At 42.2% G+C, this 16,830-nt stretch overlaps 1 protein-coding gene across 1 annotated transcript; it reads left to right on the top strand.

Moving 5' to 3' along the window:
• Positions 1–9,512: 9,512 nt before the first annotated feature.
• On the top strand, positions 9,513–16,116 carry RAG2 (recombination activating 2; the record flags this gene model as incomplete). The annotated part of the gene is made up of 2 exons (XM_083602487.1): positions 9,513–9,590; positions 14,519–16,116. Exon 2 carries the CDS (start codon positions 14,533–14,535, stop codon positions 16,114–16,116), a length of 1,584 nt encoding a protein of 527 aa, XP_083458613.1. The 5' UTR covers positions 9,513–9,590; positions 14,519–14,532.
• Positions 16,117–16,830: the final 714 nt, after the last annotated feature.

Genomic DNA, 16,830 nt, shown 5'->3' with positions numbered 1-16,830 from the left:
GTGCAAGGTGGAAATTGTGACAAATAAGCAGTGGCTAGTCCATCCCCACGCACGCATGCACACGCACGCACATATCTTTATTTAAATTTTCAGATTTATAAGCAATCATCAAGCAAACAAATAAAACAATTTCTATAAGTTCCCTTGGACTTCTCTCCTCCCCTTTTGTGGGTCCTTATGTTAACTTTTTCTCTTGCACCTTCTCTGTTAATCCAGTTCTATTAAATCTCTGATCAAACCACAGTCCAACTTTTAACTACAAGTGTCATTCCAATCCTACTAATAATTGTTCACAATTATTTTTTAGGTAAATTATACATTTCTCCCCATTCCTTATTGAAATTTTTGCCTTCCTGATTCCTAATTATTCGTGTTAGTTGTGCCATTTTTGCATAGTCCATCCCAATGCGTTTTGGTGCAGCTGCTCAACATGGGGTTGGAGTGATTTTCTCTGTACCACCCAATTTCTTTCTCCTGGCATAGAGGAGATAACCCCAACCAAGGGCCATAGGGTCAGTGAGCAGTTGTACATAAACACACTAAAGCAGTGTCATTGGGGTTGTTTCCAACTTTTACTCAGACTAAAACCATAGGGTTGTAGGCAATGACTTGCATTCACTCCATGACATACGCTTGGAGCAGTGGAAATGCACCCCACTCTCCTCCCCCTCCAAACCTATTCTGGGCTTCCCTCCAGCCCCCTGGAGTAGATTTGGTGTGGGGAACAGGAGGAGGAGAGGGAGGGGGAGGTCTGTTGCGCAAGCAGGAGTTATTGCACACACAGGTTGACTTTGCTGGAATTGGTATTGAGGAATAGCCTAGTTGACCACAAGCAACCCATGTCAGAACTGGGAGGCAGACTTCTGGTCACCAAACCAGTCTATAAGGGAAGGGAGTGGAAACTCATGGGCTGTTTTGGACATGCTAATGGGCTTGTGCGTCTTCAATAGCCTCTGTGATATAAGCCTTGTGTACTGCATCCAGTATCAGAGGCAGTATGCTTCTGAATGGCAGTTGCTGGGAATTATACTCATGTTCTCCTTGGGGGTTCTCTAAGTATCTGGTTGGCCACTGTGAGAACAAGATGCTGGACTAGAGGGGCCTTTGATGGAGGGTAGATGGATATAGGTCACAGAAAGGATGGAGAAAGGACACCCAATAAGGAATAATTCAGGATTCAGAATAATTCAGAATAACACTCAGGATTCAGAGTCCTGGTGCTAGATAGAGAGGGAGATGAGGGAATGAGCCAGCCATGAGTTAACATATAGGTTTGCAAGCACAGTACCACTTTATTTGAGGTAGACAACAACAAAAAGTGGTACCCTTCAGATGTTGTTGGATTCCAACTCCCATTAGCCCAGCCAGCATGATTTAGTGTGCATCAATATGTATCAAATGATATCTAAAATGTACACACACTTTGTTCAAATGAGTGGTTCAACACAATAAGCATACATAGCACACCTGGGGGAGACATGCGTAGCGAGAAGATAATCATGTTAAATTTGTCGTGCTTGTGAAAATGAAAAGCTCTTCTTCCCCTGCTTACCAATAAACCCACAATCTCACCCATTTCCCTTTTTAAACCTATATTTCATTAAACTCTGAATGGCTAGTTTGTGTAGGCAAAATGAAGGCAACTGTAATGCGATACGCTAAAAAGCCATTTTTTTTGCTCTGAAAATCTCTGCACCCAAAGTGGAATTTTTGCAGGCCATTAGCTCATAATGTGAACCGAAGCCTTTGGGTATTTCAGATGCAGAAATCATATGCACAAAGTGAGTAATTTGTTTAGGAACGACGTTTCCTAGGGACATCGGAAGCTGCCTAATACCGAATCAAACTACTGGTCCATCTGGCGTATTATTGTCTCCACTGACTAGCCATGGCCCTCCAGGGATTCCAGGCAGGAATCTTTCCTGGCCTTGCCTTGAGATGTTGGAATTGAACCTGAGACCTTCTACAAGAAAATATGTGTTCACCAATGAGCTATAGTCCTCCCCCCAAGCTGTTGCAGCCATTTCTTTTCACTTGGCAGCAAATATACCATATTGACCCGAATATGCCACACTTTTTTTTCAAATTCCGACTGTGAAAAATTAAAGTGCAGCTTATATTCAGAGCCGAGTGCCAGCACTGGCTTGAGGAGTCGGGCGCTGAGCATCTGGCCACCCCTGGTCCCCCATTCAGTGTGGTAGTGCCAGGAGGCTGACTGCACCCGCAAATAAGCCTTGAATTTTAAAGGTGCGGCTTATTTGCAGGTGCGGCTTATAGTCGGGCCAATACGGTATTTGTACATATATGCATACACTTGTATTTGGACATCACTGTAGAAAAGCAAATCATCTGGGCTACATCCTGCATTAGCTGATGTATTTGGAAAGGGATTTGGTCAGGCGTTATACAGGGTCCAGTTATTGTCATTCTAGTCTAAATTGTTACCTTTTCCTGTTTCTGACACTGGAAATGGGTGCAGAGCTGATAGTGTTGATGTGCTCTCTTTCTCTCTCCACCGATTCCCTTCCCTCCCTTCCCACTACCTTTCTTAGCTCCGGTGCCTGTGGCTGACGGACACTTCATTCTGCCTGAAGGACAAGGACAAGAGAGATGCTAAGCACCACTCAGTGGAGCATGCCACGTGGTGTAATTGGAAAACACATTGCTTCTGCAATAAGATGAGGTCATTACTCTTAATAGAATGCAGTTGGGCAATATGAACCTGACATGGTCATTTCCAAAGAATGATGTAAAGTACCTATCTATTTAGCACTTGCCAGTGAGATAGGCTGGACTACAGCGCTTGAATCCAGACCAGAACTTGGCTCACAAGTGAAAGTATTCTGATTTATGATATTGCTTTAGATCAGAGGTGGATGATCTGTTTGACACTGAGAGCCTCTTCACACATTCACACAATCTAGAAGGGTTCAGGAGGCTTAAGAAGGATGCCTGTTCTTCAGATATACACCTAATATGTTTTAAGTGCGAACCTACAATGTAGAGTGTGTGTCTGTCAAGGAGGGATGGGGGAAATTCAGTTCACTTTGTATTTAAAGGCAAATCTACCTAATTCACACTTCCCTCACTAAACTTAGTGGAGATTACTTTTGAGTAGACATGTACAGAGTTGCACAAGAAGACAAGTCCCTGCAATCTAAAATTCAACACAAAGTCAACAGTATAGTCAGTTTAGGGCCAGTGATGGGGCAGCATTATTCACCACTCCTGCAACCAGTAGTCTAGCTTTGGGGTCAAAGGCCACCACAGATGTGTCTTCCAACCACTTAATGGCATTGTATGTACAAATCTTCAAGATATGAATTTCTAGGGTAATAGAGTACAGTGGTACCTCGGGTTACATACGCTTCAGGTTGCATACACTTCAGGTTACAGACTCCACTAACCCAGAAATAGTACCTCGGGTTAAGAACTTTGCTTCAGAATGAGAACAGAAATTGTGCTCCTACGGCATGGCGGCAGCAGGAGACCCCATTAGTTAAAGTGGTGCTTCAGGTTAAGAACAGTTTCAGGTTAAGAACAGACCACCAGAACGAATTAAGTTCTTAACCCGAGGTACCACTGTATTTCCAAAAATCTTGGTTTCCAGGCATGCTTGAACTCTTTTATGATGAAAAGTTCACCACTGCTGATCAATAAAAAAAGACATATCAAATGTGCCTTGGGGTGTGAGTGCTCCTTAATGCCCCCAGTATATTCAAAAATCAGATTGTTATGTTTCAGAACAGCCCACAAGACAGTTATTTGCAATGCCGCATACTTCCGTGGGTGACTACTCCAGCACAATCACTTTGGTTATTGTACCTTAATCAGCTGGATGATTACAAACCTGCTGATATATTTCTGCATCTTTGTGTGTTGTTTGCATCCTTCTATTCACTCATTGGCTAATATCCTCAGTTTAGTGAAACAATCTTCTAACTGCCTCCCCACAGACAACATGCAGCTTTTTGTCAGTGCAATGTTGGTCTGAGATCACACTTTGCCATATAAGAAACAATCCTTCCACAATGAGTTGTATAATATGGAATTCTACTCCTATAGCTTGATAATTTGGTAACACAAGAAGAGGCATTAGTACCTGGATGGGCAAAGCATGAAACTTTGTTTGACCCACAATTGCCACACTTTACATGGACATTATTGTAAGCTATTAAATATAGAGTCTATCATAATGGATATGAATAATTATCTAGCCAGTCAAGTTTCTTGTCTTTGGAGGAAGGACCATAGCACAGTGGCCAAACATCTGCTTTGTACATGGATAGTCACAGTTTGAATCTCCAGCATCTCCCGGTAGGGCTAGGAATGCCCCATGTTTGGTATGCTAGAGAGCAGCTGAAAATCACTGTAGACTGAATGAGATGGACCAGTGGTCTGACTTGAAATAAGGCAACTTCCCACGTTCCAGTGTAAGATCTCACCCAGTAAAAACTTGGGTCCATCTCCCTGCTCCTGATCTCAGTGCAGATAGATAATGCTGAACTCCCTAAACTGTGGAAACAGTAAAGGATCAATGATTTCACTGAATCATAGAATTGTAGTGTTGGAAGGGACTCCTATGGTCACAAAGTCCAAACCCCTGCTTAAGAACCTCAAAGGAAGGAAAGTCTACCAGCTTCTAAGGGGGTCTTTTCCACCATCAAACAGCTCTTACCATCAGAAAGTTATTCCTGGTGGATAGTCAGAATCTCTTTTCTTGTAACTTGATTCCATTGGAATCCATTAAACACATAGGAAATGGCTATCCTCCTGAAATATTCATTTACAGTGGTACCTCGGGTTAAGTACTTAATTCGTTCCAGAAGTCCATTCTTAACCTGAAACTGTTCTTAACCTGAAGCACCACTTTAGCTAATGCGGCCTCCTGCTGCCACCACGCCGCCAGAGCACGATTTCTGTTCTCATCCTGAAGCAAAGTTCTTAACCCGAGGTACTATTTCTGGGTTAGCGGAGTCTGTAACCTGAAGCGTATGTAACCTGAAGCGTATGTAACCCGAGGTACCACTCTATATGTTTATTAGACTCAAACCCTACCTTTTTTCTAAAGCTTCTCCCATTTGGATTAGTTTGAGTATATTGGGCTAGGATATTGGTCCTCAGACATCCTGTGTGCCTGATCGCTGAGTGGGACATGGAACACAGGTGCCTCTGGTCTATCGTTCCTCAACCTAGTGCTCTCCAGATGTTTTGGACTGCAGCTCCCATTAGACCCCTTCCACATGCAGCATGCCCACACTGTCTGCGGCTGATGAAAGAACATCTGGAGGACATACAGTTGAGGAAAGCTGCCCTAATCTTAATTTAGTCACCTATCTACTGAAGCACAGTGGCTGAATTTGCTTTGAAAATAGATGGAAGAAGAGCTTTGCTTGCAGTCCCAAAATAGAAAATGGTCTATTTTCTTCAATGCCATTGTTACTCTGGGGTGACGTTGATAGCAAAAGCAGAGCATTGTTTTGTTTTGAACTTTTCTTTTTAAAAGACACTAAAATCTTTCCTTTTTTAGCTTTCTCAAAAACATAGCTAATATAAATCTCTCTAGGGACTGACTGTGCAGATAATCATTTACCAGACCATCGGAGTGGTTTATGCAAATTCTAGTGGTTTTTCAAGAGGAAGAAACGTTGTTTTATTTTTCATTACTGTTCCGTTATTGCAGTCATTACTCTAAGCGCCATTCGTTGCATGGTAGGCTGGAGTACACTATAAGACCTTTATGAAAGAGTCTCATTTTTAAAAAGAAACAACATATGTGCATCCAGGCAATAATAAATAATCAAAACAATAATTGCCACGTCTTGCCCTTCTACATCACCTCCCATTAGAGAATGTGAAAGAGCACTGTGCTGTTGAAAAATGATATCTTGAACTGTTTCTTGGATGCCAACATTTATGATTCTCGTTAGCAAAAAATGCCCATTTTTATGATGGGTGACCTGTGTTTAGAGGGAAAGCTTGTATCTTGGGGCATCACAACCACTGCATGGTCTCTGCCAATTTAAGCCAGGCCACCAACTGACTGAGGAGAAATGCAGGACGCCTCATTGCCTATCCCTGGCCTGTTGTGTTGCCGACCCTGAAAATAAAAAATAAAATAAAATGGTACCCTGACAGAGCCTTCTGGACCAAAAGTAGGAACCAGCAATTCAGGATGGGTCTGGATACAGAGCCCATTCAATGGAGCTCCCAATAGAGTTGGGAGAGGGAGAATAGACTCGTACCCTGCTTTTCTGGCAACTGTGGGCCTAAACAGCAAAACTTTGGGCCAAAACCAAAACCCCAAACAAATCCCCTTTTTCTAGTTAACTTCATGGACTGCAGAAATAAAGATCAGGAGCATTTCTGTGGCTTGTCTACATCCACCAGGCCTGTGCACATGTACATGTACATGTACATGTACATGTAAGCACCATTGTTCCCAAGGGAACTTACTCTATGGTAAGTGCATTTAAGATCACAGCTATGAAGTTCTGGATCTTGCCCTGGGGACTGGGGTTTTGTTTTTTGTTTTTGTTTTTTGTATATTTAAATTTCATCTATTTCAATGAAACGTCAAATGAACTTGACTTTCTCTGGATTGCACCACTGGTTTCTGCATAGTCACATTAATCAAATTTAAAAAATAATAATTCCAGCAACCATTAATAACAAAACCTATCCTGAAGATTCTCTTAGGTGTAGAGAATGCCAAAGATTGGACTGCTTCTCATACTGGATGATCTAAAGAAAGTTTCCAAAAATGATTCATTGAAGCAGAAACCACTTTCTTTTCCTTTGAAAAATATGCATTTTTCTTGCTCATCCATCCAAGTTCCTTGTAATGAGGTTACTTGAGGCTATCATTCATTAAGCTTTGCTGATCATCAGCAGATTGTGCAGAATCAATTTATGCTTCCCCAAATGGGAATCTTCCTCCCCACTGTTTAAGTCAAATGAGGAATGCCACCGCTGAATCATGGAGGCAGGTCAGCTGAGGATTAGCATGCTTTCAATTACACAGTTATTAATTCCATTAAACAATGAAAAATGTAGTGTGGCCCTGCCAACAGGCTTCCCATTAGGCACGGTGAACTTGAACATTACACTGTGATTCTTATATCCCATGTTGTTTTCCCCCTCAACCTGCAAAGAGCAAAATAAGCACTTGGATTTACAGGCTAAAGCAGCAGCACCACACAGCTATGCAGCGAAAGCACACATGCCATTGTTATCTATGTGTTTTTTGAGCAAAGGACCAGTTTACACACCCATGGGGCAGAGGATTGTTGTTCCATGCATACATTCCTCCCATACGTAAGCCACTGTTTGCACAAAGTACCGTAGTTCCACATAGGCTTGTAAGCATGGTGGTCCAACCAGCACAGTCCCTTTCCATAATAAAGAGTAATCAGGGTTTCCACCCAGTTGTGCAATCCAGAGAAAGTCAGGTTCATTTGACGTTTCATTCAAATAGATGAAATTCATCAACATCACATCACATCAAGAAGCAGGGACATTTCACTCATTACCCAAAAAGTTGGGGGGGGGCATTCAGCTGCAATCCTATGCATTGCATTGTTTTCCTCCCAAAGGAACCAACTCCAGGGGGCTGTTGGTGCTTGGGCACCCACAATAATATAATTGTGGAGGGTGGGCACCCACAAAGTCAATGGAAAAGGCCCATACGGAGAGAAGCAGTTCAGCTCTGTCCTCCACAGCCAGCCAACGAGGAATCCTTTTCCGAAGCAGGGCTCAGGCATGGAGGCAGATTCTATCTGCCTCCGAGTCCCTCACCCCAGAAAAGGGTTCCTCGCTGCCTGCTGCCTGTGTGACATCACATGCACTATGTGCAAGCATGTGCGTGTGTGACATCACACGTCTGTGTGCGGCAGCGGACACCCACAATCCTGAGGGCGAGAGGGTCCCCTGTTTCCTCCTAAGTTCTACTCAGAGTCAGTTATTCATTGGGACTTCTGAGTAGACATGTCTGAGAATACAGCCCTAGACTTTTTCACTCTCATTGCCCCACCAGCTTCCCCATTATGTTCTTTGGACTGTAATCAAGGAGTTTCCTTTCCCCACTTGATTAGTGATAGTGTATCTTTATGTCTAATGTTATTTCAAAATAAAAGCCCATTAAAGGCGGGGGAAAGTGGGCACAGGTGGCCAGGTGCAGCAGAGCAGGTGTTTTGTGGGCATTGTGGTAGTAGTACATGTTTGTGGTACTAAAACCCACCTTGCAATCAGCCGCACAGATCGCTCTTGATTGCGCAGCTACGCTATCCAATTTAATTCCACCGTTTTGAATTCCAAATGGCTTCTTAAGTTGCTTTTCAGCTTGACAAATTACCAAGAGAAAGAAGATGATTAGGCTTACACCTAGGTGAACTCTCCCCCTGTCAGTGTGGCATCTTTGACAAACAACAAAATAGGATGCTGCATTGCAATCTTCTTGCATTTGATGTAGGGATATTTGTTGCTGTGCTGCTCTCTTAGCACTGAAGAGCACCATTTGCTTCAAAACAGGAGGATCCTGTCTTTTGAGTACAGGCAATTCCTCCTTATCAGCAATGGACAGCTAGTTCAGGGACAATTCACAGATTACTTTTTTATTTTTATTTTTTAGGTGTGAAAGTTAAGATGTTTTAAGTATATCAAGGGTGGAAAAGTGTGGATGCAGCAGACACATGTTTGCTAATGTGTCTGTTGTATGTATAAACATCACTACTGTATTGTGGTCGGCTTCAACTTTCTAATGAAGGTACCAAATTTCCTGTGTGCAATATGTGAAACAGCCCTTGGATAAGATGATTCATGGTGTTGAGCTGCAATCTTCTTTATAAAAGATGGTAGTCCTTGTCAATGGCCTGCCGTCAAATGGGACACAACCATATTTTGCATAGCTGCATCAGTTCTATTTTAGCAGTATAATGTAGCTAGTCCCTCGTGTCCGGAGGATATATAAAACAGTACTGTGGAAAGACAGTAGGCAAAATATTATATTTCGCCTTTCGTGATATGGGTAGAATTTGGTGGCTGGTCAAACATTTCTTAACTACCTTAGAAAATAATTAACGGAGATGTCAGAATTTCTATCCCTTCTTATTTCCCTCACCTGCCACCTGTTATATGAGATTGAGGCAAGGCAGCATGCAAATTACATATATACTTATATAGCATAAAATAGGAATTATAGGAATCCTTCTCTAAGACACTACAATTTTTCAAATCATTGGGCCTCCACATTGACATTAAAGGAAAGCTACATTTCTATATACGCACACACACTGTAGCCTAAAGCAAAAAAAGTTCCTGTTATTATTCAGGGCTGGTAGAGCCTGAAAGGGTTAAAACTGCAAGCTAGTGTTGGGTTTCCTTTTGTATCATCAGAAGTGGGGGAAATGGTCACAGTCAGTTAGTCACATCAATGAACACAGAAGCACATCTGTAAGTTAAGCCAACAGTTTCCCCTGCCTGCCTCTTTTCTGTGACACAAAGCAGTCAAAGAAGCATCCAAAAGTGTTGACATTTGAATCCCTATATTGATACAAACGTATCAGTAGGAAGCAAAAGTCTCCATCGCCCAGGTAGGTCCCAATGCTATCATATATACCCCAATGCGAAGGGGTTTGCTTATTTGTCTTTCTTTAATTTTTCTTTCTTGAGAAATCATATCTTCACATTTCTGCACTAGGATAGGCAAGGCAGACTAGAGTAGAACAGAAACCAGGTTGTAAAGTGTTTGGATACTGAATTGCCTACAGTGGATCTTTCAAGTTTTACAAAACAAATACTGAATAAATCGGGGGGGGGGGCTTTCTAAAGGTAACTCTGATTATCTGTATTATTAGTAGGACTATGTTGTTTATTCATGGTTGCACATAGCAGAAGATGACACACATAAGCATGCCAGCCATGTAGTGGTTCAGTGCAGGAAAGTTCTGTGGCATGTGGCATCTACATACATCCAGCTCTGTAAAACCACTGCAGGACACAAATAATCTGCTAAAACAGAGTTAAGAGACCCTTCTCTTATGTTAGTCATATTCTAACAGACTATTGTCTTAAACAGACTATTGTCTTAAACAGATGTACCTGGGATGAACCCAATGAACTCAGCTGGACTTACTTCTGAGCAGATATCCACAGAACTAGGGTCCTAAAGCTGAAGGAAAAAACACACAACTTTTAGTACATGCTTCAAATTAAGTACTTTGAAAGGTCATTGTTTGCAGGTGATTGTTTGTTTGCAGGAGAGTGAGAGGGCTGCTCATTGTAAATCACTTCTCTGTCCTACTTCCCTGTTCTTGATAAGCAAGGAGTAATTTTGTACAGCACCCACCTCACTCCGTAAAGGTTTCACATTTTTCATTACTCGTGCGGTTTTCCGTTTTTTCACATGCACATTGCAGGCTCTCGCTCAACTTATTAGGTGCTGCAAGTACCTGGTTCATAGCAAAGAATCTTGAGTGTCAAATGACGACACTGGCAGACCAATAGAGACTCAGAAGTGATGTGTTTCTCTTCTTTATCTATTGACTCTTATCAAATACCCGGTATACATGGGACACAAGTATATACACACATTTGTGGAGGAGGCTTATCATAAGAACTAAAACTGGGAATTGATGTTGAGGGGTGATTAACAGGTTTCCTGTGGCCTTCCATATATTGTTGGACTTCAAGGGAGTTACCCCAGCCAGCATGGCCAATGGTCAGAGGTGATGGGAACTGGACACATTAATGTTAATGTGAGCCACAGGTTCCCCACCCTGTATCTGTCTCCAATTTGCCATGTTTACAGAGAAAAACATTACAAATAGGATGTTTTGATTCAGCAGCAGTCAATGGGGATGCTATCATCTATAATCATTGGCCATGCTAGCTAAGTCAAAAAGAGTTAGTCCAATGACATCTGGAGGGCATTACATTTGCTGTTTTTAACTAAAACAATACATTCCCTGTTCTGTTGGTCTCTTTAAACATCCTTTTATTTGTATCTGATACGCTGTATTGCTGGTCATTGCATCAATCTTTGTGTTGTGTTGTGTTGTGTTGTGTTGTGTTGTGTTGTGTTGTTGTGCTGTGTTGTGTTATGTTATGTTATGTGCCCCACCCTGGTGTCTGTCTGGCTAAAGAGCGGATAGTCACTATTTTAAATAAATAAATAATAAGATGTGTTCCTAAAGATAAAGAGTGCATTCTTATATGACTGCTGAGGAGCTTACTCCCAAGTAACTCGGTATAGCATTGAAGCCTTAATCTATTGTCATTTATGAGATTCTTTTTAAATATAAAAATTATCAAGCATTATATGTGTAATGCAGCCTCCCTCAACCTGGTGCTCTTTAGATGTTTGCTGCTACAGCTCCCTTTTCCTCTGACCATTGGCCATGCTGCCTGCAGCTGATGAGAGTTGTAGCGCAAAACATCTGGAAGCCACCATGTTTGGCTTATTGCATCCCTCCAGATGTTTTCTTGTTCTTGTCAATACTTAGCATGAACATACACACACATATGTACACACACAGGTGCAAAGAAATATGGAGCTCTCCCTTGATAGACGGTGCTGAATACATGATAAATAAATAAAATTAACTGCATTGTTGCGAACACATAGCACCACACCAATGTAATTATTTGTTTCTGGATGTTTATAGTGAACAGCTGCACATCAGCAGCTTACCGCTCAGGTCACATCCTCACCTTACATTTAAACCACTGTTATACTACTTTAATAGTCATATCTATACCCAAAGAATCCTGGGCACTATAGTTCATTAAGGGTGCTGAGAGTTATTAAGAGACACACACCCCTTCCCCTCACAGAGCTACAATTCCCAGAGTTGATTGTGAAACAACTCCAGGAATTGTTGATTGCTTCCATGTAGTGCAATTTAAAGTGACTTCCTCATGGGACTTTTAACATGTGAACGGACTCTAAAAATGTACTCCAGTAACAAAAACAACAACAATTTTATTGCTTGCTTGCTTGCTTGTTTGCTTGCTTGTTTATTTATTATACCCCAGTTATTCTGGGTGGCTCCCAACAGAATACTAAAAACATGATAAAACATCAAACATTAAAAACTTCCCTAAACAGGGTTGCCTTCAGATGTCTTATAAAAGTCAGATTGTTGTTTATTTCCTTGACATCTGATGGGAGGGCGTTTACAGGGCGGGTTCCCTGTAACCTCACTTCTCACAGTGAGGGAACTAGAAGACCCTCAGAGGAGGACCTCAGGCTGAACGATGGGGGTGGAGACGTTCCTTCAGGTATACTGGGCCAAGGCCGTTTAGGGCTTTAAAGGTCAGCACCAACACTTTGAATTGTGCTTGGAAACGTACTGGGAGCCAAAGAAGGCACTTTTAAAGCACACAGCTTCCCCCAAAGAATCCTGGGAACTATAATTCTTAGCACCTTTAACAAATTACAGGATTCTTTGTGGAAAGTCATGTGCTTTAAATGAGCAGTGTGGATGTGTCCTCTGTACTTCTAGTATAATGGCTTGTTATGCACATATCATGTTCCACGTTAAATTATTTTCTTTCCCTATGAGGAGATCTCAAGAAAAAAGACTGTGAAGGACTTCTGTCTGAGATCCCACAGTGTTTATATTGACAATCCACCAAGAGTGACACTTGTGGTGTATGCTAGAGGGCAATGCTGTTTTATTCTGCAAAGTCAACCAATTCCAATCCCCCAGTGTAAAAGCATTAACCTCCCAGTCGTGAATCATTACGTAAAAACAAATTTCACTGGCCCTCTAATGCCGCTTACTCCCAGGTAATTGTGTATACAATTGTAACCTACATTTCTGCTTTTCTTAGGGTCTGCGAGACAAGAAGAAATTCACCCACCCTGTGCACATTTTCCCAGCATATTTGCAACCTTTCACATAAATTTCAAGGTTTGATAACACACAAAGCAAATGCAGAAACAAAATTTCTTTCAGATAGATGGAAGATAGATGCCCTAGGCTCAAGTTTTTGAAATAAAAAACTGAAGTTTTTGGCCAGTGCAAACCTGGGAAGCCTTTAAGCAAACAATAAAGAGACTGGCAAATCTATGCCATTTGCCACATCACAACTTCTTCTTGTCAGCATCCCAAGAGATAAATGATAACAGACAAATGATAGCATCCTGTCAAGGATCATGATGCCTCTCCTAATACAGTGGTACCTCGGGTTACATACGCTTCAGGTTACAGACACTTCAGGTTACAGACTCCGCTAACCCAGAAATAGTACCTCGGGTTAAGAACTTTGCTTCAGGATGAGAGCAGAAATCGTGCTCCGGCGGCGCAGCAGTAGCAGGAGGCCCCATTAGCTAAAGTGGTGCTTCAGGTTAAGAACAGTTTCAGGTTAAGAACGGACCTCCGGAATGAATTTAGTACTTAACCCGAGGTACCACTGTAAACTATGGCACCTCTATTATGGTCATACATCTCTAAACTGAAAAATGCTGTTGAAGTATGCTAGCAATGTGCTGTTTTTGTTTCTGTGTAATGCCTCTGGTCTGAACATTTAGCAAAGCCAATGGGAGGCCTTTGTCACGCCTAACTGCTGATGCACATGAGGAGAAGCAACTAGTCCCCACTCAGCTATACTTTCCTCCCAAATATGTCCCCTGCAAGACTGTTAGGCTTGAAAACAGCATCTCATTGGAGCCAGTTGGAAGCCCAAATAGGGACCTCTCATGAGGTGCATCTGGCCTGCAGGTCAGAGGTCCCCCAGACTGCATTTAAAGTCTAATTTCCTCCCCTAGCTCTAGTTAAGATAGTAGTGTTGGACAGCTAGATAACAGAGAGGGAAGGCTTGGGGTTTCTAGCCTGCGATATGCATGTGCTGCTCTTGCTGCTGCCTAGATCACATGCCATCTTCCTTTGGAGCCAAAACCTCAGGGGAACATTGTGCTGAAATGAAAAAGAGGTGTGGCTAGCATGAGAATTGCTTCTTAGCATCTTTCAACAGAGCTGGTGCAAGAATATTTCCAAGTGGACTGTGCCCTAAGTTAGCCAAGGCCTTTGACTTGATATTGATTCTTTGTAGCCCACCTAAACTCTTCATTTCTCAAAAGGCTTTCCAGAAGGACTGATACCACTTGATGAATTAATCCTGAAAGTGGTCCCTGTTTCCAACCTCTTTTTCCTTGTTGCTCTGTTGTTAACACTGAGCAAGGGCTGGCTTGAAATGACATCCTTACGGGCTTACGTGCACTTGCAGCCAGACCTCTGAAAGTTTACCACTCTAGATGAGTGCTGAGCTATATGGCCTTGCTCCCTCCAGGAGAAGATATAAAACAAATGTCACATCTTATTTAGCCTTTTGATTGCCTTTTCTACCGTTCTTTTTCATGTTGTGGTTCTCACAGCATTTATCTCAGAGAATTACTTCCATTGACAGGCAGTGACACAGGGTGAAGAGCAGTGACCTGATATGTTCAAGGTCACACAGCCAAGCAGTAACTTATTTAATCACCCTGCAGCTCACCTTCTCATTCTCTTTTTTCCAGATATTGACAATACCATGACTTGTTTGCCTGAGAAGATGCCTCTTCAGATGATATCGACCACTAACAATTCTTCACTGATCCAGCCAGGATTTTCACTGCTGAACTTTGATGGCCGTGTTTTCTTGTTTGGACAGAAAGGCTGGCCAAAGAGGTCCTGTCCAACTGGAGTTTTCCTTCTTGATTTCAAAAAGGAAGAGCTCAAACTGAAGCCGGCATACTTCTCTAAGGATTCTTGCTACCTTCCCCCTCTGCGGTACCCTGCCATCTGCACTCCCAAAGGCAGTATGGCCCAGTCTGAGAAGTGTCCATACTTCATCCATGGAGGGAAAACACCCAACAATGAACTTTCTGATAAGCTGTACATCATGAGCCTAATCAGCAAAAATAGCAAGAAATTCACATTTAGGTGTACTGAGAAAGAATTAGCTGGGGAGGTCCCGGAAGCCAGATATGGCCATACCATTAATGTGGTTCATAGTCAAGGTAAAAGTATAATTGTTATAGTTGGGGGGAGATCATACAAGGCCCTCGGAGAGAGGACAACTGAAAACTGGAACAGTGTGGTTGACTGTATGCCATACATATTTCTGGTTGATCCTGAATTTGGATGTTGCACCTCACATGCCTTCCAAGAGCTTATGGGGGGATTCTCCTTTCATCTCTCCCTTGCTAGAAATGACACCATCTATATCATAGGAGGCCATTCCATTGAAAGTAATACGAGACCCCCAAATCTCTATAGAATAAAAGTTGACCTTCCCTTAGGAAGCCCAGCTGTGAACTGTAGTGTTTTGTCTGGTGGGATCTCAGTATCAAGTGCCATCATGACCCAGACTGGAGACCAGGAATTTGTCATTGTTGGGGGCTACCACTCTGATAACCAGAAGAGAATGGTTTGTAATACAATCAACCTAGAAGATAACAAGATAGAGATAGTGGAAAGAGAGGCACCAGAATGGACCCCAGATATCAAACACTGCAAGATATGGTTTGGGAGTGATATGGGAAATGGAGCCATACTGTTTGGTATACCTGGAGACAACAGGCAGCTAATTTCAGATGCTAACTACTTTTACTTGTTGAGATGCAAAGAAGAAAGTGATCAGGACCCAGAACAGATGGCACAAGTGTGCAGTCAGAGTTCTACAGAAGATGCAGGAGAGTCTACACCTTTTGAAGATTCAGAGGAGTTTACTTTCAGCTTTGACATTGACACCTATAATGAAGATGATGAAGAAGATGAGTCAGAAACAGGCTATTGGATCACCTGCTCTTCAGGCTGTGATATTGATATCAACACCTGGGTGCCCTTGTACTCAACAGAGCTCAACAAGCCAGCAATGATCTTCTGTTCAAATGGAGATGGTCACTGGGTCCACGCTCAGTGCATGGACTTATCTGAAGACATGCTTATTCACCTTTCACAGGTAAACACCAAGTACTTCTGCCCTGAGCATACCAGTTTGGCCAGGGGACTGCAGACTCCCAAGGAGACTCCTCCAGTGGAAAAGCCACCCATGAAAGCATTGCACAGGAAAAAACCCATGACAATATTCACTCCTGCAAAAAAGTCCTTTATCCGGAAGCTATTTCAATAGTCTAACAGTAATGAATGGCATTTTGGTATGAAAAACTCTGAGATCCCAATTCAGTGACCAGTAACAAATCAAAATAGTTTTAAGATTTCATAGTGATGCTTTGGTTTCAATTTTTTTTTGTTTTGTTTGTAATTATTTGGATTTATTTCAGTTTAATATGATGATCACAGTACTTGAGACTTATAAAAGAATCCACAATTCCCTGTATAGTTCCATATTTGAGACGAATATTCTTCTTGGCTTGGCTTCTTGGCTTCTTATTCTGTGGACAAAATGTTTTAGAGATGGTGGGCTAAGTGTTTTTCTTGGCTTTTACCAAGGGTGAAGGTTGTGATTGTTTTTAGCTGTCAGGGTGCTCCCAGCTGGTTGCCCAGGAAAGTATCAATACAAGGAAAAGTTTCTTACAATCCTTTTTTTATTTCAAACTTTACAAAGAGAGGCGATAGAACCCAGCCTCTTGGATAGTGGCATTGTCCCAATTAAATCTCCATCCCCCTTCTCTCCCCCTTCCTCATTCATCATCATCATCTCCTCTACGGATGCCACTAAATGCCCTTTGTCTTTGAGCTCTTTGCTCTCCTACTTTTAAGGCTCTCCGGGTTCCAGGAGATGGTGGGTCTGGAATGCTTTTTAGTGACAACGTGTCAGCCAGCTGCTACTCTGGCTCTTCCTGCTCACCCCCTCCCATTATTTTCCAGCTTTTCCCCTCATCTG

The sequence above is a fragment of the Podarcis filfolensis genome (assembly GCF_964270895.1).
Source record: "Podarcis filfolensis genome assembly, chromosome: 1".
Classification (NCBI taxonomy): Eukaryota; Metazoa; Chordata; class Lepidosauria; order Squamata; family Lacertidae; genus Podarcis; species Podarcis filfolensis.
Note: the sequence above shows the minus strand (reverse complement) of the source record. Positions and strands in the feature narration are given on the sequence as shown.